The sequence below is a fragment of the Acomys russatus genome, chromosome 16 (genome assembly GCF_903995435.1).
Source record: "Acomys russatus chromosome 16, mAcoRus1.1, whole genome shotgun sequence".
Taxonomy (NCBI): domain Eukaryota; kingdom Metazoa; phylum Chordata; class Mammalia; order Rodentia; family Muridae; genus Acomys; species Acomys russatus.
This window is the reverse complement of record NC_067152.1, coordinates 35682882-35704818: the sequence shown is the minus strand read 5'-3', so window position 1 is coordinate 35704818 and position 21937 is coordinate 35682882. Positions and strand designations below refer to the sequence as shown.

Sequence of the window (21937 nt, the reverse complement as noted above, 5' to 3'; positions counted from 1 at the left end):
TCCCCTGCTCCTCAAAAGGAAGGAACACGGGTGGAGAGGTGTAAATGACCTCATGGGATAACGGGAGAAAGCCTAAACAAGCAGATTCTCCAGTGATTCATTTGGGTGGACTACTTTCAGACTAAGCTACACTCAAGAGTTCAGAGTGGGGTCATTTGGGGCCCCTCCCTCCCGTTTCCTCTTTTCAAAGTGCTGGCAGATTTGGAGTCAAACTCCATCCAAACAGGAAATCGCTCAGTTCTAGCTTAAGGGGACGGGGAGGCGGGGAGGCAAAAGGGCAATCGTTTTGTGCACCAAGTGGGTGTCTTCAGAACAAGTGCCTACTATGTGCTGGCACACAGTAGTTGTTATGAATCCAGTTTAAGCCCTGCAGGGAGCATGCAGAAAGATGACATTCAAACACACACACACACACACACACACACACACACACACACACACACACACACATCTGGCAGAGCTTACAGGAGAAAGGCTTTTGAGAGTTTGAATTGTCTATTTTTTCCTAAAAACAAAAAATGGAAATAAAAGTCTCCAGTCCACCTCGCTTGGGCTCACCAGCATATGTATGAAGAGCCCTGAGCAGAGAAAGTAGGAGGCCTGGGGCAAAGAGGAGGGGACGGGGAGGAGAAAGGATTGATGACAAGGTGGAAGGGCAGAGCCGGCGGCAGAGGGATTGGGAGTTTGGCTGGCAAGCTGCGCCAGAGGCAGGTGCCAGCTAAGAGTGGGCGGAGGTGCCGGCGCCAGGCCAAGCCAGGCAGGGGGGAGGCTCGGCACTACCTCTGCCTCTAGGAGTCCAGGCGCAGAGACTAGCTCGCCCCGTGGCGCCCCTGCTTCGTCAACTCTCCATTCCCCCCTCTCCTGTCAGCTCGGGGCACGGGAGTCCCTGTCGCCTGCAGGAGGAGCCGCTGAAGCTGTCTCAGCCGCTGCGGAGCGACAGCATCCTTGGGTGAGGCGCCCAGAGCTACGTAGTCTCCAGCCTCCTCCCTGGGGCGAGAGGGCTCCTTGGACTGATCGCCCCTACTTGGCCATCGGCCACCAGAGAGCCAGCACTCGCGCCTCGGGGACCTCCTACCTGCGCGAACCCCGGGTGGGAGAATCACAAGGCAAAGAGGCTCAAGAAGCGAGTATACAGGGAACCCCAACCCAGAGTCTTTGCTGGGCTAGAAAAAAACAACGCTGTCAACACCGTGAGCTTCCTGCATGCGGTCCCCAAGTTCAGGGGTGACATCCTTCCAGGAGGAACTAATGCCCCAGTGAGCATTCCAGATCCATCTGGACTCTAGGAGCTTCTTCCGTCTGCACCCTAAGTGTTTCCCGGGTCCCCGCTTGGGCCATGCCCGGGCTGCGCAGGGACCGCCTGCTGGCCCTGCTGCTCCTGGGCGCGCTCTTCTCCGCTGACCTCTACTTCCACCTCTGGCCTCAAGTGCAGCGCCAGCTAGGGCCGCGCGATCGCCCAGCGGGCTGCCCGTGCTCTGGCCGCGCCCCCTCTGCGCCCCTGCTGTCGGCCGCAGCCTCACAGGATCCTCGCACCGCCGCTCACAACTTTTCCAGATCCCAGACCGGAGCTGAGCATCCCAGCCGCGGCCACCCTCGCTCCAAGCTGCAGGCCCTCTTCGCCCACTCGCTCTACCAAGTCCTGGAGGATCCGCCTCTCCTAGGACCCGAAGACTGGCTCCTAGCCAGCCAGGAGGCGCTGCGCTATTACCGGAGGAAAGTGGCCCGCTGGAACAGGTGAGGACCCAGCCCGGGCTCCCTAGCCTAGCCTTTCAGGCTCTGGCTACCCACACCCACTGACACTCTGGGCTGTGGAGGGTTCAACCTGCCCTCACAGCCTGGTGTCCTCTGAGTCCCCGGGTTCTCTGTCCACTCACTCTCCTTGCCCCACTGGTTTCTCAAACCCCTTTCTCTTTGTCCTGATGTGGACAGCTGCTGTTGGGCTTTTGCTTTCCAGAGTGCGCTTTCTAAACAGAGGGCAGAGCTGGCTGGAATTCAGCCCTCACCTCTGCTCTTTGGTCAGACCTGAGCGCTGCTCTGCACAAACCGTGTCATATCCACAAAGACTTAGTTTTTATCCCTGTCCCTCTCCCTCTTCCCAGGGTTGGAGACCAAAGAGGTCAACTAGAGCAGGCGTTCTCTCGGCTCTCTGACATGGCCAGTCCCTGTTGCTCATTAAATGTGGCTTGTCTTTCCCCGCCCCCCCCCATGTTCCGAATTGAAGGCAGTTTATTATCTTTTTATTATTGTGATGATTTGGGCTGAGGCTTCTGGGGGGGGGGTGTGTAGGCACTAGCAATTTTGTAAGCTGAAAGTAAAATTTAGAGCTAAATATTAAAATATTTAGGATGAGGCTAAGAGTGACTTTACAGGAGCGTGTTGGAGATGGCAAGATAGTGATGGCCAGGGAGGTCCCCAGCTGATGGCAGAAAGCCTTCATCTGAGCTCAGGACCCTTTCAAAGTGCAGAGCTTGTCTGTCACTTGAACCCAGAGTTCTCTCTTCATGCCACGCCCATCTGTTAATACAAGAGATTTCAGGATGAGATGTTGGGTTTTATAGCCCCTCCGGCTGGGTGAGAAGCTCATGAATCTCAGCTGAAACTCACTGCTAGCCCAATTTAACTGTTTTCCCATGATTCTGTGGGACTAAACCTTGAGCGGTTGGGGGGGGGTGAGGGGAGGGGTGGATCTGGGCAAATGAACAGAACGAAGTTGAAACCTTATTGGCTGAGATCACTACAGCGAACTTCATTTGTGACCTCTGTGGCTGATGATTTTATATTAGAAAGTGGTTCTCGATTCTATTGCTAATTGCACGCAATAAAAAGGCAGTTTAAGATTGCTCCTCAAGTGCTGTCACTTTTGATATTACCTTAATTTCATCAATAATGTGGGAGCATTATGGATCAGTGAACCAGGAAATTTGCCCTTAGAAAAATTACCCACACATCAAGTGAAGATTTAAGAATTGCAGGCTATGGGCAACGTTGCTTGCTATTGTAAATGTAGATGCATGTTTGCCTAGTCTCTGTTTCTGTTGCCTTAAATGTCCCTGTGTTACTTGGGTCCTGGAGGAAATTGCATGGAAATATTTGGGGAAGAAAAGCAAAATTCTTTCTGAGTAATAGATTTTAAGCTGCTTGCTTTTAGCAGCACACACACACACACACACACACACACACACAAAATTTATTGCCCAGAAATGTTGGTCATTTAGCAGGGGATCAGCAGGGAGTGGGGACCTTGGTACTTGCCTTTGCAAGATCACTAAAAGTAGCAGATTCCCAGGCCAGGTTGTGGGAGACATGACAGCTGTACTTAATAGTGTTGAACCCTGACCTTTGAGGCAGAAAACACATTCCCTCCACCTGGAGAGTCCTGCAAACATCAATAGGATGATATCAAGATGAAAATGGGTTAGAGTTACGCCAGTGCTTAAAAAATGCAACCCACTGCGGGTATGGCTCAGTTGGTCGAGTGCCTGCTTAGCGTTCATGAAGCCCCGGGTTCGGTTCTCGGACTCCCCTAAACCAGGTGCACTGGGGCACATCCGTAATCCTACCCTCAGGAAACAGCAGCAGGAGGAGGAGCAGAAAACTGAGCTCATCCTCTCTACTTGTTGAGTTTGAGACCAGCCTAGGCCTCGGGAGACCCTGTCTCGGAATATACGGCGCCCAAAAGGCTCATTGGCCTGCATGGATTTGAATCCTATCAAAAGATCTACTGCAATCACACCATCCCTTACCGAAGTATGTATCTTGATGACTATGGATGTGTTAATGGACCCTGAGAGCCTTGGTACAGGAGCAACGAAGCATCCAGATCCACCCCCACCACCCCACCCCACCCCACCACCCCCACCACCCGCAGATGCAGATATTTAGAATGGGCAGCAAAGGGAGAAATGAATGACCTAGCCAATTGTTTGTGTCTTGCACAGACAAGTCCTTGTTTGTAGCCATGACCCTGCTAGCATTTAAAAGCTAGTGATATATATATAAGCGGTGCTTCCCTGCCAATAATTACCTAACATTAATTGCTATCTAAAAACAAACCTATCAGCAAACTGTCTACCACATTAGGAGAAGTGGAGATAATAACATAGCCAGATCAGCACTCTTCATCGCTTGCCTGGAAGACAACATTATTGGTCTGGGTGATTTTTATTTTAGTCCTACCATACCAAGAAACGATGGTATTCGGTCAGAAAAATGCCTTTTGACACCTGGGGCTAGTTTCCAATAGGGGGTACGTAATAGCTCCTTCTACTCCCCACCCCTGAACACTCCTTTGGGGTTTCACACAGTACCAGATGGAGTTTGTGCGCTGTCTCGAATGTTTCGATTCTCATCCGATGTCAATCTATTGGCTGTCAGCATTTTAGTTAGGTTGAAATGCAGAAGCGACGCTGTGTGTCAGGTGGCCCGATCTGATCCTGAAGACTGGGCAAACCTCCTTATACGACCCGCCCTTTCTTGCCTTGCTGCCTGCGTGTCTCTCATTTGAAATGCAAGAGTGTGGTACAGTCCAAGTTTAAAATGTAATCAGGGAAAGTGTTCCTGTCAGGTTGTCAGTTACTGATCACAGCGAGCAAGCCAATGCCAGGCTCCGTCAGCCTTGATGACATCTCTGGCACCTGTCTGGAATATCAAAAGGGTGGCGGGGGTGGGGGGTGGGGGACAGGGAGCGGGGAGGTGTCAGCATCACTATTTTGGGCCATAAACTAACAAAGCAGAACTGTGCAGCTTCCATTGTTAGTCTTTAAATAACAATGGTGGTAGCGAGGTTTACCTGGATCCCAGGTGACGGTTCATACTTGTGGCTATCCTGGCATTCTTAGTTAGTGGCTGATCTTGGAGTTTCTTCTATGGTCCACAGCTGCCCCCAGCGAGACAACATCTGTTCTTGGATGCACATGTCAAAACTGGAAAGCTTATCCTGGCCTTTTGCCCACGTATCTTTGGTCGGCTCTTCTATAATCCTCTGGTCTTGGGGGTCAAGGTCACGCAGGAACTCCAGCGGCTATAATGTATGTATGAGTTTCCTGCCCCTCTGCTTTTCTTCCTAAGTGCCTTCCTCCAATGTCAGGAAGGTGACCCTGGCCAGCATCACAGATTCATCATCTCTCAGAAATGTGTGTGTGGATGTGTGTGTGTCATCTCTCCATCTCAAGTGTCTGCCATTCCCTCTCCTACCTCTTTGTCGTCACAGAAAAGGAACCCTGGCCCCAAGTCTCTCTTTAGAAGTCACAGAAGAGAGACTGGGCAGCTTTTCAAAAATGACAGTTGTTCAAGAGAAGTAAGTTGGCTAAAAGTTTTTTTTCCCCCTGTGGGGAGCTCTGAGAAGATCCAGAAACAAGGCAGACAGAGGAAAGTAGAGAGAAAAGGCCAGGAGAGGAGAAATAGAATACCACCGGATATAAGGAATGTCTAGCCTAGGATTCTAAAATATTAGCTTCTTTCTCCCATGGCACTGTGTGATGAACAGCAGCACATTTCCTCCTCCTAACCACCTCAGCACCTTTGTAGGTCTCTCTGGCTTACCTCGTAACTACTTCAGGCCTTATGCACTTCTCATGAGCAGTTCAGCCTTTAGAGTGGACAGGAGTCCAGGCGTACGGTCACAGACAGTGGTCATTTTGCCTTCCTCCCAGAGTCAGGAGGACTTTAGCTTTTGTTTGAGGATTCTCCCAGCAATGCTAGGCTAAGAAAGAAATGGCCTCCTGGGATTTGGGGATGCTCCCCAGCCACGGCCTGTGTGTGGTGAGCAACTGGAGTGGTGATTCATCCCCATCCGTCTTAATTAGAGCCTAGCAGGGGTGGTTTGGGAAAAGCTATTATCTTGGTGGGTTCTGCGACCTCAGGCTGCTCCACTCCACTCAGAATCAGAAGCCACAGGCAGATGGTTTCTGAGTGAGTTAGTCCAGAAGGCCAGTTCAGGCTGCTCTCTTGTTGCACACTGGCTCTCACTGTCTTCAGCTCAACAAAGAGCTACATCAGGAGCCGTGCCAGTGATGGTCATCCAAGGAAGGTGGCACATCCTGTTTCCAAACAGATCAAAATGAAGACCCTCGGTCAAGAGCAAGAAGCCATGCCATTGCCTCCAGCCCCTAGCCACTTTCTTTCACCTCGAACCATTTTCTCATCAATCCTGGAACATTTCATGTGTAAATGCCCCTACCTGAAGCATGCTTGCTGTATGCCAGGTACTTCACATACATTCACTTGGGCTCACAGGGTCTGTAGTGGGAGGTTCATGTGGGCAGTAGAATTCCAAGATGGCCTCCCAAGATTCCCAGCCCTGGTACATGCACGCACGCCTATTCTAGTAACTCAGGCATTGTGTCGTCTGCTGTAAATATATTTTGCAGATGTCCCACACCAGGGACATCTATCTGGTGGGGCTGACCTAGACACATATATCTCTAAATCAAGATCCCTTGAGTTTATGGACAAGGAGGGAAAAAAACAGAGTTTGCCTGCTGCTACTGACTTGGAGAGCAAGGGGACCACTTGGCAGGGGATACAAATGACGTTTAAGGTCCAGGTTGGCACCTGCAGATAGATAACGAAAAAATAAAGAGACTTAGGTCCTGTGCCACCAGGAAATGAGCTCTGCTGTCAATAGGAACCCGAAGCCTAGAAACAGAGGTTGTACCCCTACCCGGCTCCACACTCCTCAGAGCCTCTAAACAAAAAGCCAAATCAGTCAAGACCTTAAAGTCGGCCCTGTGTGATATATTCACTGAGATCTGGGTCTGTGAGCACCAGACCTGGGAGACAGCATAGGTGTTTAAGCTATTGGGTCTGTGATGATTGCTAGCACAGCAGTTAGAAGTGAAGACAGTGCCACTACTTAGTCTCCCGTGTGGCAGAAACAGGATGATGCCATTATACAAAGCTGCCAGAGTCAGGCAGATAGCTGACCGCACCAGGCTTTGTACTCAGACGGAAGTGGCTCCAGAATCATGTCTGTAACTACCAGCTCCCATCCCCAGCCTGGCCCAGTATCCTTTGATCTCCAGAGGCCATCCATCACCTGGACTTTTCAGGACTGTCTTCTCCAACCGCATCCCACACCAGTTCCTCTACGGCTGTATACATTCTCCACATGTGCCCCAAGGTTCCGCCTGATCATCTGCTGTGTCTGACTACCACGTCCCGGAGCTTGGAGCGAGGTGTGAAGATGCTTGGCCACTTGCTCTTGGCATTGAAAGCCCCAGGTTACGCACAGTCACACACACCCCCATACATCTGTTTCAAGCTTTGCCACAGGGTGGATCCCGAGTAAAGATCTGTGGACTGCATAACTGTGAACAGATGACACCAGAACTGGGGGCCATCCGTAGCTGATCATCTTCCTATAGAAAAGGCCTTGAATAGAATAGATCCCAGCTGTGAGGTCTCCCCACCCCTGACTCGCTGACTCCGCTCCTATAAAAGTCCACAGCAAAACCACCCTGATGAGCCAGCGTGAGGTTTGGAGCTGGGTTGACTTCCTATAGTCAGGAGCCCAAAGGAAATCAAGTTCAGACCTGAGAGGGAGGCAAGAAGGAAAGTTGAGAAGGTGTCATTTGCTAAGATGAAGGGATTCCTTTAGCATCTTATGCTTTCTTAGGAAGAGCAGCCAAGACGCCTTGCATGAAATAAAAAATGGGAAACCCAGGAGCTTTTCCTTTGCCAAAAGCAGTCCCTGCCTGGCCCTGCTCTGCCCCTTGGCAGGTGCCCACCTATGCTTTTCTCTTGATTATTCATTAAGCTGGAGGCCGATGAGAGGCTGCGGATAGTGTTGGTATGCCTGTGTATGGCTTAAAGCCCGGTGGGGACATCATTGTGAACAGCTGTGGCTTTAGTGGAGCAGAAGTTGCTGGGCACAAATTACTACCTGTTATTATAGGCTGGCACTCACGTTATGTGCCTAATGAAAACCACAGTATGGAAAAAAAAAAAAAAAAAAAAAAGCCCGCTTAGGCCTCTTTGCGCCCTGTTGCTTGGCACAACGTTCTATGGCAGGAGTGGGGAATCAGGGAAGAACTAACTTTGAGGGCTTCGGGGAGAGGCCAGTGCTCAAGACTTTCCACTCATGGAGCCTGGCTTTAGGGGCCAAGCCCTGGGGGCAGCCAGGAGAATTTGGCTAGAGCATCAAGAAGCAAGTGAAGTCCCAGAAAGAGCCTGTTTTATTGGAGTCACTAGTAATAAGCCTGATAATAAATTCATGGAGCCTCAGGAAACAGAGCACAGTGAGGGCCTGTGGTTCCCAAGAAGCCCGGTGCCTGTAGTAAACTCAGCAAAATACAGAATGGCTGCCAAAGGGGCTGGGGAGACGGCTAGGTGGATAAAGTGCCTGCTGATATCGTGCAAGCAGGAAACGGTCAAGCTCAATGGTGCACAGCTATAATTTTAACACTGGGGAGGCAGAGGCAGGGGGATCCCTGGGGCCTGCTGGCCAGTCAGTCTGGACAAATGGGTGAGTTCCAGGTTCAGTCAGAGACCCTGGCGATGATGATGATGATGATGATGATGATGATGATGATGATGATGATAATAGTAATAATAATAATAATAATAATAATAATAATAATAATAATAATGATAATAATAATAATAATATGGAAAGCAATTGAGGAAGTCACCTGATGTCAACTCCTGGCCTCTGCACTCATGTGGGCATTGGACATTCTGTGTGTGTGTGTCTGTCTGTCTGTCTGTCTGTCTGTCTGTCTCTGTTTCTCTGTCTTTCTGTCTATTGTTTCTCTGTCTCTATCTCTCTCTATGTGTGTCTCTCTCTCATACACACACATGATGGCATACAAGCATGTGACTGAGAGACTGAATCATAAAAATCATGGTGGCCTGGATGTATTTTACCGTACTGGAGGTCAAACCCAAACTAGATCCCCCTTGCCTAGCACACACTCCACCACTGAGCCCACGATGGACAGCAAGGAAAAGCAGAGCTGTTCATCTGCTATAGTCGGGAGCACAGCACTCAGACAACAAACCTGCTTCAATCGCCAGCATTTTGGGTCTTTGGTAAACATCTTTGATGATGCTAACCAAGATAAAAACCTACAGAAAGGGACAGATCATCTCTCCTGGCCTAGTCACATGTCCCAGAGGGTCTCAGTTTCAGCAGTTGAGCTAGGTATGTGTATATTTCTGTTCCATTTTTTTTTTCTTGGACAGCAGAAAAATCACAGATCCCATAGGGAAAGTGCATGTCTGTTCTCACAGCTCAGCTCATGCACTCTATTACCCGGTAAGAGTTATGCATCACCAGAGATGCTTATTGCTACATCCCATGTTCCCCTGAGATGCTCAGAAGAGAAAGAGTCAGACTGAGTGACCCCAATTCTGTAATCAAATCCAGCCTCCTATATTAACCAAAGTTTCATTGCAGGGGATTTTTAACTGGGGTCACTGTATCCCACTGAGTTCAGGTAGGATCCACATTTCCCTTAAATTATGCAAATTTGGATTCTGAGCATATGTTCCCCCTCCTAGGAAATAGTTCATTATACTTGCAAAGCACTCCCTGCCTTAACCAGGATACATTCGTTGCATGAGTCAGAAATCCAACTCAAGGTAGCTCGAGCGGGGCTAGGAAACAAAAGCAGAGGCTCAAGAAGCCAAACCTCGGAGGAGAGGGCTAGCAACACACAGCAGAAGCAACCTTTGACCTGTCTCTGTTCTTGCTCACCACACCCCCACCCCCCCCCCACCCCTGCCTGTCTCAGCCCTTCCTGACCCTGATCGTGTGCTCTGAAGCTTACCTGTACTCACCCTTTACTGAGGCTCACAATCCAATCCAGCCTCAATCTCTTTCATGGGGAAAAATAGCCCCTCTCCACTAACTCCTTTTTTAAACTATTTGTTTCTGTGTATAGACTGACACTCTTGTTCTTCTTGACTCCCCTCCTTTGAGGTCAGAAGCTGAAAACTGGCTCTTTGCATTTCTCTTGTTATAACCCTAATCCCCAGAGCCGGAGCAGCAGCTCAGTACTTAAGAACACTGGCTGCAGCCGGGCAGTGGTGCACGCCTTTGATCCCAGCACTTGGGAGGCAGAGGCAGGTGGATCTCTGTGAGTTTGAGACCAGTCTTGTCTACAAAGTGAGTTCAGGACAGCCAAGGTTACATAGAGAACCCCTGTCTTGAAAAAAACAAAAAGAAGGAGAAAGAAAAAAACTGGCCGCTTTCCCAAAGGATCAGGGTTCAATTCCCAGCACCACCATGGTGGCTTACAAACATCTGTAACTCCAGTTCCCGGAAATTCTTCAAGGCACCAGACACTCACCTGGTGCACATAAATACATACAGGCAAACATTCGTACACATAGAAACACTAAGAAATAAAAATTTAAATAATAACAGACACTTTGGTTCAATGGGTTACATATACCATGCCACTTCCTCGCATAATGACAAATGTAATATCTAGAAACAATGACAAAGATTTGTTTCTCCTCGTGGGGCATATATTAAAAGCTTGCATTTTATAACAGAATTCTCAAAGTCCACTACTGTCTGCCCCTTCCTCCATTGGACATCAGTGATTTGGGCTGAGAACACTGAACTCAAAATGCTCGAGGTCGAAGAAAACATTTTTGGTTTCTGACATTTTGGAGTGGGGAATTTTTATATTCATATAATGGGACAGGTAGGAGGGAACTTCATCTTGGGCCTGGGTGAAAACATCCAGCACAAATCAGAGGTGCTGACCTTATGCTAGAACCCTGGTCTTCGTGGCATGCTTTAAAGGTTGCTGCTGAGAGCATGGCCCGTTAAGGAAGGGTCCCTTTGGCTCACAGTTTGAGGGTCCTGTCCATTATGTGAAGGGAGTGGTGGCAGCAGGAACCTGAAGCCACTGGTCACACTGGAGCCTGAAGCCACTGGTCACACTGGAGCCTGAAGCCACTGGTCACATGGCATGTGCAGCCTGGAGGCAGAGAGAAATGGGTGCTTGTGCTCAGCTCCCATCTTGTTCAGATGGAGCCCGTGAAATGCTGTCACCCACATTAAGTTGGGTCTTCCCACCTCAATGAAGCAAAACTAAAAAATTACATCACTGACCTCTCCAGAGGTTGTTTCTTAGGTGAGTCTATCACTACTAACCGTCAGACCATTAAGACAATTAAATAAGTAACTAACCAACCTCAGTGCAACTCCACGGCACCAAAGCAATATGGAGGAAACGCATATTCTATGTTTACAGTTATAACCACAGTGTTAACTTTAATGTGCAATAATATTTAGCATATCTCCTGATGCAACTTACTATCAGAAGACAAAAATACCTGAGGTGGATTGATTTCCTACTACAAATGTTTCTGCCTCCCTAGCCTCCAGCCCTCTACAGAGAACTTTTCATGATCCACCCAGTCTTAGCTGGGTGCCTGAGATGTCACACTTCTAGCCAGTTAGAAGCCATGGGGTCACCCTGCAATTCCCAAACAAAGGGAAATGGGGCATTGTATTTGATATGGAGGCTGCCATGGCATGCTGCATTGTCTGTGTTATCGGTGGGGCCTTCAAAACAGCAGCACTTTGCTACCCTGCAGCTCTGGGGTGATGCTGCCTGCATGCTAGCCAGATGCCCCTCTCCAGTGCCTTCCAGGAGACTTTAGTCCTGCCTTTTCCAAATTATAGGGGCTAAAGGTATCCCATGTTCTTTGGCCACCATCCTATAATGGGCCTCATGGCCACATCTCTGCTTCTTCTGTCCCAATGTGCACCTGTCTCCTCTTCTGTATATGTGGACATGTCTCCTCTGCCTCTATATAAACCTTTCTCTTCTCCTGTCTATCTTTAATTCATGGCCTATCTACATAATCCAAGACAATCTCAAGAACCTTAACTTAGTCGCATCCACAAAAAATCTTTTTCCAAGTGAAGACCTGTTTATAAGCTCAGGGGAGCAGGGCAGGATTGTATCTTTAGAGAAACCACCACTCAGCCCAGGACAGCTATGTTTCACAACAAACGCAAACTCTATGTAGTTACTTTTTTAAATGTTTTTTTTTTTAAAACCATTGACATAAAAGAGAATCAAAGATTATCCATTAGCTGAGCTTTCAGATATACCATAAAATAATCATGATATGTTGCAATATAAAATAAAAGATAGTTGAAAAATTAGGTCAAAGAGGAAATGAAATTCAAGATCAGTGGGTCTGGGTGTAAGAAGTTTCTTACAGCCATTGCCGAGAAAACCTACCAGAGTGAGCCCTGCTTAAAAGCCACCAGCCATGTCTATAAGACAGAGGCCCAGAAAAGCGCAGTGATTCCTGGAGGTGACTCAGCAAAGGAATGTCACCCCTAAGGTTCTCCTGTCTTACCCATCCACCCACACAGTCCCGTCACTGCCGCCCCCACATAGTGTAGCATAAGAGCTGGCATCCCCCTCCACATCCTAGGGGAACCTCCCCCCAAGATGGCCCTCAACATAAGCCTCGTGGTATTATGTTCACCCAGACTCCCAACTGGGTGCTGGTACTCAAGCCTGTCTCACCGATGCAAAGAAGGTAAAGTCTTGAGGCTCCAGAGCAGTAGGCATCAGACATCCTTTGGAGCATCCTCTGTGAGCTTTTCCACAGAGCTTCTGTTCAACACTTGAGTGACAGCTGCATTAAGATAAAACTCCAGCAGCCCCTGGACTGAAGCTTTTCAAGGTTGTCATTCAGTGCAGAGACACAGGATTGGTAATCAGCTGGATTTGGAAGTAGGAACAAAAGGTTCTTTGTGTGGGCTGCAGATAAAGTTAAACAGGCTAGATAAGTGGGCTTGAAGCCACTGACCTTTGTCCAAAGGGAAACCAAAGGTCCCCAGGCCAGCAAGAGTCTCCTCAGACTGTACTTCCAGGTCTACTGAGATGAGCCAATGGGGTAATTAATCAATCAATATGCCATGGATGTGGCTGCAAATTTAGGGGCTGGAAAAAAAATTAAATCGATTGTAATCAAATGAAAGCCATCAATACAGGAATCAATAAAGCCTAATGTGTTAGTGGCTTCTAGAAGTTAAACTCATTACAAAGCCAACACCCAGTTACCTGCAGTGGGCAACATTCTGTTCTGTTACTAGCTATAGGCCCATTAAAAGAAAGATAAGCCAGGCAAAAACTACAAGCTGAGATTTACACATTTTTGTATTATTATATCTCTATGAGCCATAAGCCCTTTCTTTAGCAGCCATGGAGTCTTATGGTCTATCAAAACGACTTTTACTTAGTGATAGGAAAGCAACTTCATACGTACATGAAAAGTATGTCTTCCCTGATCTCATGGTAAGGGGTGCTGTGCCCCTCTTGTTGGAAGTGTCATCGACTGGCAAAAAGCCTAATTTAATGAGCAGGTCCACCAGAAGAGCTGGGCTCTGGCTGGAGACAGCCAGCTGGCTCTTCCTATTCTCCAGGTCATGCCTGCAGAAGAAAAATGTTCCGCCCTGCCAGCCAAAGGAGATCCCAGGTGCTTCTTTTCGCCAGCCCCAGTTTTACTTCCTAACACAACTTAATACGCCCTTGCTTCTTGATTCGTTAATAGTAACCTCACTGGATCCTAAGCTCGTTAAGAGTTGCTTGGGTTGAATAAGGGATCCACATTTTAACTGCCCAGGTCCTGGAAGTAATGTCTTCCTCTGGCAGTGGGGATCGTTTAAGTAATTAGTCAAGAATAATTTTTGATTGATTTAGTTAAGTTGAAGTGAAAACTCATTGTTAATTACCAAGATAGTCCCCCAAATCCAGGCCCAAGTGGAAGATTAGATGCAGATAGATGAAGTGCTGGAGCAGGCAGACCGGAATGAGATATCCAGGATAAGAAAGAATGGACCCTCACCCTGAGCCCCAAAAGGCATCTATCCCTACCGACCGCCTGCCTTTTAGCCTCTTAGAGTCACACTGTGAGGGACCATGTGATTTTAAGCCACCAAATTTGTGATTACTAGATGTGCCAGGCAGAGGACATGCATAGAAGGATGAAGGCATGTTTGTTTCCATCCCTAGAATACCACTTGTACAGCATAGGTGCTCATAAAATATCATGTGAGTGAGTGAGTGAGTGAGTGAGTGAGTGAGTGAGTGAGTGAATGAGATCAGTAGGAAACTCTGAGTTCCATCACGGCTGCCTCATTTGTGCTGGGGAACCTGAGGCTTATTTCCTGGAGCCTGAGTTTCCTGGTCTGAGCTACATAACTGACGGGTGCCTGGTTCCTTCAACAGTGACTCACCAGTAGTGAAAGACCACTAGTTGGTTTTCCGACAATGTTCCCTGTGAGATACTTGGTTCCCACCAATATCCGGCCCTCTCCATTTGTGTTTGGTGGCTGGGCTGATGATGAGGAAACAATGTTTGTGGTCTCCCATGCCAGGAAAAGAGCATCCACACTGGCAGGAGGGTGATTGCCCTTGTTTGACTTAGCCAGAGCTAAGATCCTGTGAAGGGCTCTCTCCCCCAGCACTGAGATGTTAAATAGCTAGAGCTTGGAGATGGAGAGAAAAAAAGAGTGGTCGCCATCTACAATGCACTCACCTGTGTCAGAGACACTCCTCTCTCTCTCTCTCTCTCTCTCTCTCTCTCTCTCTCTCTCTCTCTCTCTCTCTCTCTCTCTCTCTCTCTGTCTCTCTCTCTGTCTCTCTGTGTGTGTGTCTGTGTCTGTGTCTGTCTCCATCTCTGTGTCTGTCTCTCTGTCTTGCTGTCTCACTGTGTCTCTGTTTCTCCCTCTTCCTCTCCCTCTTTCTCTCTCTCTCTCCCTCTTTCCTCCTTTCTTCTCCCCGCCCCCGCCCCCCCCCCCCGTCCTTCTCCCTCTCTGCAGATTTTAGGAATCTCCTTTTCTTTGCCTCTAACAAAGCTTGCATTAAACAAGCTGATCTCTGCTTACAGGAGACCTTTCCCCTCAAGCCGTACCTCTAAGGGCCTTACCACACAGAGGCAGCTAACACATGCCAGCACTTTTTGCCCAAGACAGTGATAAAATATTGTATCATTTAGCCCTCAAGATTCTGTGTACTGCTGTTCAGACTCAAGGAAGGCTCACTCAGGCGGGGTTACAAAAGAACCGGGCTGCTGAGTTCAGGAGATGATTCAGACACAAGGCACTCAGGTCGCAAGAACCTGTGTCCAACCCTAGAATCCACAGAAAAGAAAAGGAGGGGCTGGGTGGAATGTGCTTACGTCAGCACTGGGGAGGAAGAAACAGACAGATTCCTGGGTCTGCAGAACAGGGCCTCAGGTTAAAAACAAACAATGCCGAGAAACCATAGGTTTTCTTCTGGCTTCCACAAACGTATATGCACATGTTTATGGGTACACACATGCTCCTGAACATACACAGAGAGAGAGAGACAGAGAGAGAGAGACAGAGACGGACAGATAGACAGACAGACAGACGGAAAGAGAAACTGGACTTCAGATGAAGTCTTTTCAACTCTAAAACTGAAATTTCACACTGGATTTAACTTCATCTCATGCATTCATCCAGGTCCTAAGCACAAAGGTAAGAGGAACGCAGCCCAGGAGGCTGACGCACTGCCCAGTGGTCTCAGGGCGTCAGCTCTTCTCCTTGAAGCTCAGACATTAGGGAGGCGGAGTTGCTTCCATGGAAAGCGTGGAAGCCTGCATCAAGTTTCCTATGATGGATACTGGGTCGTTACTGGTAGGATCTCTGGATCAAATTCTGGTATCATTCTTGGGTTTTGTCATAAGGCCAGTTGGTGGCAGTGCCATGCCACACAGCCCTTAGCACTAATTCCTACCTCCCAAGTCCTTAAAATAAGGAGATAAATAACCATGCTGGTACCATAAGGAGCTTCAGTGGAGACGGAAGGAGTTAAAGTTGCAAAGTGATCTATCGAAACAGTGTGAGGAACGAGATCAGTGCTGTGTCTAGTTTACTTACTGCCCGTATTCAGACCCATGGGGTTACTCAGACCCAGAGCTGGTTGCTCTGAAATCTGATTTGTTTATTTTCCTCACTGGGACAGAAGTCCCTGTGGTGTCCAGCCCAGGGACAGTCGATGATATGTGCATTCTCATTCCGGCCCCTCTCCAGCAGCCACACCACCCCCTGGATCCGTACCACACAATAGCTGAGCCAGGGCTGTGGACATACAGGGTCGGGACAAGGTCAGCACTGGGCAGTGCAGAGGCCCATTGCAACACAGCCAGCACACAGCTCTAGGACAAAGAAGTAACGTGTCCTTATCACCGAGGGAGGAGTATGTGTCAGGAAACAGGGAGTTTGGGTAAAAACCTCACTAAAATGTCAGTCCAGTCATCGCTTTCCTAACAGCAAACAGATGACAAATGCCTGTGTGTCCCAACACCACAATCATAGTTTTCAAGAAAGTGACATCAAAAAGCCAAATTGGTTTCCTTATTAATTTTTGTGTACAAAAATAATGGGTTCCATTACACTCCTTTCATATGTGTGTATCAGTGCACACTGTTCATAGTCACTCATTAACTTTTTTCGTCCCCTCCATATATAATAAATAAGCCTTAATTCCACATATAAGAGAAAGCATACAATTGGTCCTGTTTTCCCCCTGTCATCCTTTCTTATTTCCTCCTGCCTGCACTCCCCCCGAATAGTCCCTCATCTCCTTCTATGTCACTTTCTAAGTCTAGATTCTACATATGAAGAAAACATGTGGCATTCGTCTTTCTAATCTGGTTTATTTATCTTGACATGATGCTGTCCATTTCCAATCAATTTTCTTGCAAATGATATAAGTTATTTGCTGTATGTGCATGTGTATGTGCACCCCATTTTCTCTACCCATCCATCCGTTAATGAGCATCCGGGCCAGCTTCATATCATGTAACTAACGGAGCAACAAACACTGATGTGCAAGTGTCTCTGTGTGTTCTTGGATAATATATCCCAGTGGTATAGCTGGGTAATGTGGTAAATCTATTTTTAGTTTTCTGGGGAGCCGCCATACTGATTGCCATAGTGGATGTGCTAATTTGCATGCCCATCAAATTAAATTCTTGACAAGGCATCAGTTCCTGTCAAGCTCCTGGGGAAGGAACAAGAAAGGCTCTGGTCAAAACCCAGCTGCAAATCCGTTTCTACTTAACTCCTATTACTTCCACTTGTGGACCTTAATTCTCTTAACTTTCAGGACATAAGATAATATGTCCAAAGGACCCCAAATTCTGCCTTCAGTGAGTGCTACACAAATGAGTGCATTAATAAATAGTGTCACATTAAAAGAAATCACACAGCAGAAGCGTTACTATGCAGAGCATGTTGTCTTGTGTGTGCTAGATCCTGTGCTCTAGCTAATGGGATGTCAGTTGCAGTTGCCATCATCACATGACAAAGTACTGGGTAGCCAGTGCTGAACCCCATGGTCCCTCTCCTTGCCTCGAGGACCCTAAGGTCCCTGCTATTAGGAAACGTAATGTCCACCAAACTGCGACTCTATGGAGCAGAACCCCCAGCAACTTTGGTTAGTCCCTCAGCATAACCGAGAAATTGGTCTTGGTTCTGGTAAGTCACTGAAGTTTGGAGACTAAAATGTTACCCTATCAGAGCCAAACCGAGTCTGACTAGCCCAGAAGGTACATGAGTACATGGATCGTGCTCCAACTCAATCATGAGAGAAATGAAACACTGAGTTATTTTTCAGAAATCAAATGGGAATCTAAGCCCCCTCTCTATTAAGATGGCTGGGAACGGCATCTCTGTCACCACAGAGCTCCTTCGAGCAAACCCCCTTATGTCATGTCCTTGGAGGTCCAGGCACTGTGACCTCTGGCAAGGGTGCATCCCTGCTCCAGCACCCCATGCATGTGGGCAGGACGGTTGCCTCTTCATGGAGTTCCAGCTCCAGAATACTGGCTGAGGCTGGTTCCTGGGGCCTAAACTGAGTCTTCTTCGGTACCAGCCAGGCATGCGTCAGCAGACCACAGCCAGCTTCCTTCTCCTTACATGAGCGAAGCTTCATGCTTCTCTCAACTTTTATCCACTTCCTACTCACTGTCAATATGGACACCACATTCCTTTTCAGATCTAGACTTTTAAAAAAAATAATAATAAAATAAAATGAAAGAGTGAAGAAACTCAGCCTACTGTTCCAACTTTCAGTCGGTTCCTGATCATAACTGCCCTTTTAGACAAGGAAGCATGAAGGTCTGGTTACTTTCTCGTAACAGAGGTGTAGAAAAATTCCAGAAGACAAAAAAAAAAAAAAAAAAAAAAGCATTAATTTCTCAATAAATTTTCCAACCACATGGTTGACCGCTTATGTTGAGAAGGGAAAGAAGCCAAATCCACAATTGCTATCCATTTGTAACTCAAAAGGAAAATAATACCAGGCAAATTAGCACTGGTTCATAGGCCAATGACTGGAAAAAAATTTAATCTGGGTGGATCACAAGGAAATTTGCCTACAAACCAAAATAAAAACAAAACAAAACAGAAAGCCCCATATGCCTGCCTGTGGCTACCCCTCCACACGCCACCCTCTTCCAATGCTCACACATGTGAAATAGGAATGAGGCACAGTTCAACCTTCCATTGAAAAACAAATATATAGTAAACTCTTGATTGCTGGGGGTTCCAGGTGTGTAATTTTAAACCGCCTGAGCTTTCTTGGTCTGTTCAAAGTATTTTCTTTAAACCAAGTTTGTGCTCTCTGTGCTCAGAAAAATGACAATGGAAAGAGAAGTATATTCAGATACACATATACACATATATACATAACATGTAAACACATACATATCTATGCATGTAAACATATACACATATGCATACATATATGAACATTCACATATAAATATGCATATACACATATACACATGCTGTGTAAACATATATACATATGTATACATGTATACACATACATAAAACATATATATATATATATACGACATATAAACGCACACACACTCCATTTTTAGAAAATAACATTGATGGTGGGTATGAGTCTGCTGCACAGCATGTGCACTGGAAGAGGGGTAGTCTTATACAGAAAGTATATTCCAAACTATATTTTAACTGGAAAAGTTGGGGTCGTCTTATAGGCCCAGTCATCTTATATGCCAGAAAATATGGTAATTATTTATTCTTGGATTGCACAATTAAAGAATGAAATACAGTTTGGCGTTTAAGGACATCAGCACTGCATCTTTTGGAACTAGTGCATTTCAGTGTCTTGTCAATAGGCCAGTTAGGCTAAGATGAGTCTGACAACTAAATGTTCGCTGGTACAGTTTACACCTAAAATAAAACAATTAAGCAACATTTTTAATTTTTGCTCTACAGAAGATATACAGTGTATAGGGCCCTGAGGAAGGCTTTTATGCTGTCTATGGAAAATATTAAATTGCTCAGAGCCTAAAAATCCATCATAGCAGCTTTCAGGCTGTCATCAGAGGATTAAATGCTTTATTTCCTCAAGATTCCGCGGCTCTAGTCCAGGGTTTCAAACCCTGGTATTACTGACCTCTGGGGCCAGATAATCTCCTGTGGATAGGACTTTGTTAATTGCGTCATAGAACGTTCCCGCTGTCGCTCAGCACGCTGCCCACCGGTTATGGCCACCACTGGAGTCTCCAGACATTGCCAACTGTTCCTTGAGGGGCGGAATGACTCCTTGCTGAGAGCCAAAGGCCTATGCAGAGGAAGCAACAGTCATATGAAAAGCAGCAGTCTGTGGTTATGCAGTCCCTGCCCCACGAAACACGGCATCGCAGTGAGGAGCTCGCTGGACCGGCGTTCACAGTTAACATTTCTGAGTCACTACATAGCACACAAGGGTCCCGGGGCTCCGGAAGGAAGCACGCTTTAGGCAGGAGGCTTCGTGTCGGGACTTTAAGGGAACCTTGACTTGTCTTCTGCGTGCTACCTCTCACCCGCAAGGTCACACAGCTTCTCTTTGCATAATCGTTCGCCTGTGACCAGTGATGTTTATAAACCACTTTGGTTCTTAGTTCCATGCCCAGGACTAGAATCCAGGAGACCTGCCTGGCTAGAGGGATTTGCAGTCCCCTGTTGTAACTTTTTCTGTTTTCCTCCGGGGTGTACGGATGCCCACATCTCCAGTGATCACTCCAAATGCTGCAGCAGAGGGAAATCTTAACACCAGCTCCTGGAATGTTCCTTCTAGCTTTCCATAGTCACCACCTTCCAAATCTAGGAGCCACCTAGACACAAATCTTGGGACGCCATCCAAAAGCAGCAGTGTCTGGGCAAAATTATCGATCAAGTCAGACCACATTGATAAACCATAAAGAAAAGAAGTCGCCTCGGAGCTAGATTTCCTGCTTTTATCTGGGATTTCTGTATCAGTTAAAATAGTCACACGGCTCTTGGTTCCTAACTAGAGTTTTCTATGGTACACTCAAACAGATGCAAGATTTAACTGAACACCGAGTACTTAGAGCATTTGGAAATTCAACAAAGGAGCAAGAGACACCTTGAGAACTCTATTCTAACAGAGAGGGGCGCTCTATCCCTCAAGAGATTCTTTTCCCCCAAGGTCTGGGACTGGATAGCGTGTATTCATCAAGAAAGTTGTCTACACAGCCAATGACTGGTAACTTACAGGGCAACTTACTATGTGGATAGCATTTTACCGGGTACTGAATGGGACCCAGGGCACAGTCATGTTCTCAAGAACTTTAGAACTTAGTTGAAAAGGTGACACACAGCCCAAACCTTTCACTCGGGTTCTGTTTGTTCTTCTCATACTATAGCCTTGGCACTGATAATGCTGTGTTCAGAACAAAAAGAATGTTTCCTGGGTGGCTCCCTGCCTCCTCCTTCCGGTTTGGGATCCCAGGACTCCACAAATCCTAGCCCCCAGGAGGGGGAGGGGATAGCCATCTTAGCCCTCCCGCCAGCCAGTGGCCCCTCTGGGAACTGTTCAAGGACGCATGCATGGCTTTATGAAATGAGCTGTGGTCCAAGTAGTTAGAAAATAGTTGAGGTCTTTTCATCCAATTTCTCCTACCCCAGGGAACCTCAGGGTAAGTGTCTTCTCTGCTTGCAGTTTGGTAACCAATGATTTTTTTTTTAGCAAAACATTGCTTCCCCGGAATGCGATTTGAAGAGTTGTGCTTTGGGCAGATTTTGCCATCAGTGCTCCTGGAAGTGAGGCTGTGGCCAGCAGGAGATCTCAGCAGAAATGACAGGGGACCTTTCCGTGATCAGCTTAGTTCTTTCTGACTCAGGAGGAATTGCAAGTTTAGGAGACAGCACTATGCAAAGAAGGATGGATGGAGAGGGAGACTTCTGGACATTTTAAACACAGAACTTAGGTAAGAGATGAAAAAGTAACATATACATACATACATACATACATACATACATACATACATACATACACACACACACATACATACATACATACATACATTATAGGAGTCTACTTGGGATACAGTAGAGTAAAAGGTTTTAGGTCAGAGAAAGCATGGAAGGATTCTGTAAGGGACAAGTGCTTGAAGGCACATTTCACATAGTTGATTTGGCAGTGAGTGGGACCCAGAGTGGAGACATCATAAAAATCAGTTAAGAGGCTATTCTGGATGCTGGGGAGGGGTTCAGCTCAGTTGGCACAGCGCTTGCCAGGAATGCACGAGACCCTGAGCTCAATGCCCTGCACCACGTAAATCTGGACATAGTGGTGCGTACCTTTGGCTCCATGGCAAGCCTGAAGCCAGCGTCAGATACATCTGACTCTGTCTCAAGCAAGCAAAGAGGCTGTTACCGAACTTGCGTGTTGCAATCTGTTACCCCAAGTCAGGTTGAGGCACCCATCCTCAATAAGCAGGTTGAAAGAGCCAGAGTAAAAATGAAAAGCAGAAAATAAACATGTGCTCACTGTGGCCACATTTGGAAGGACAAAGAAAGCCAGGGAGTCCCTTGTGTCCATCTTCAATGTTCCGAAATGGGATTAAAGCTTAAATTTTTTTAGATTTATTTATTTTTTAT

General features: G+C 47.1%; 1 protein-coding gene across 1 annotated transcript in view; it reads left to right on the top strand.

The window, feature by feature from the left end:
* The first annotated feature begins 716 nt into the window (after positions 1-716).
* The window catches only part of Fam20a (FAM20A golgi associated secretory pathway pseudokinase), a 55479-nt gene continuing 34258 nt past the window's right edge, over positions 717-21937 (top strand). Inside the window, exon 1 of the mRNA XM_051158960.1 lies at positions 717-1734. Within this exon, the coding sequence (XP_051014917.1) occupies positions 1337-1734 (398 nt within the window). The 5' untranslated portion in view covers positions 717-1336. The remainder of the gene's footprint in view (positions 1735-21937) is intronic.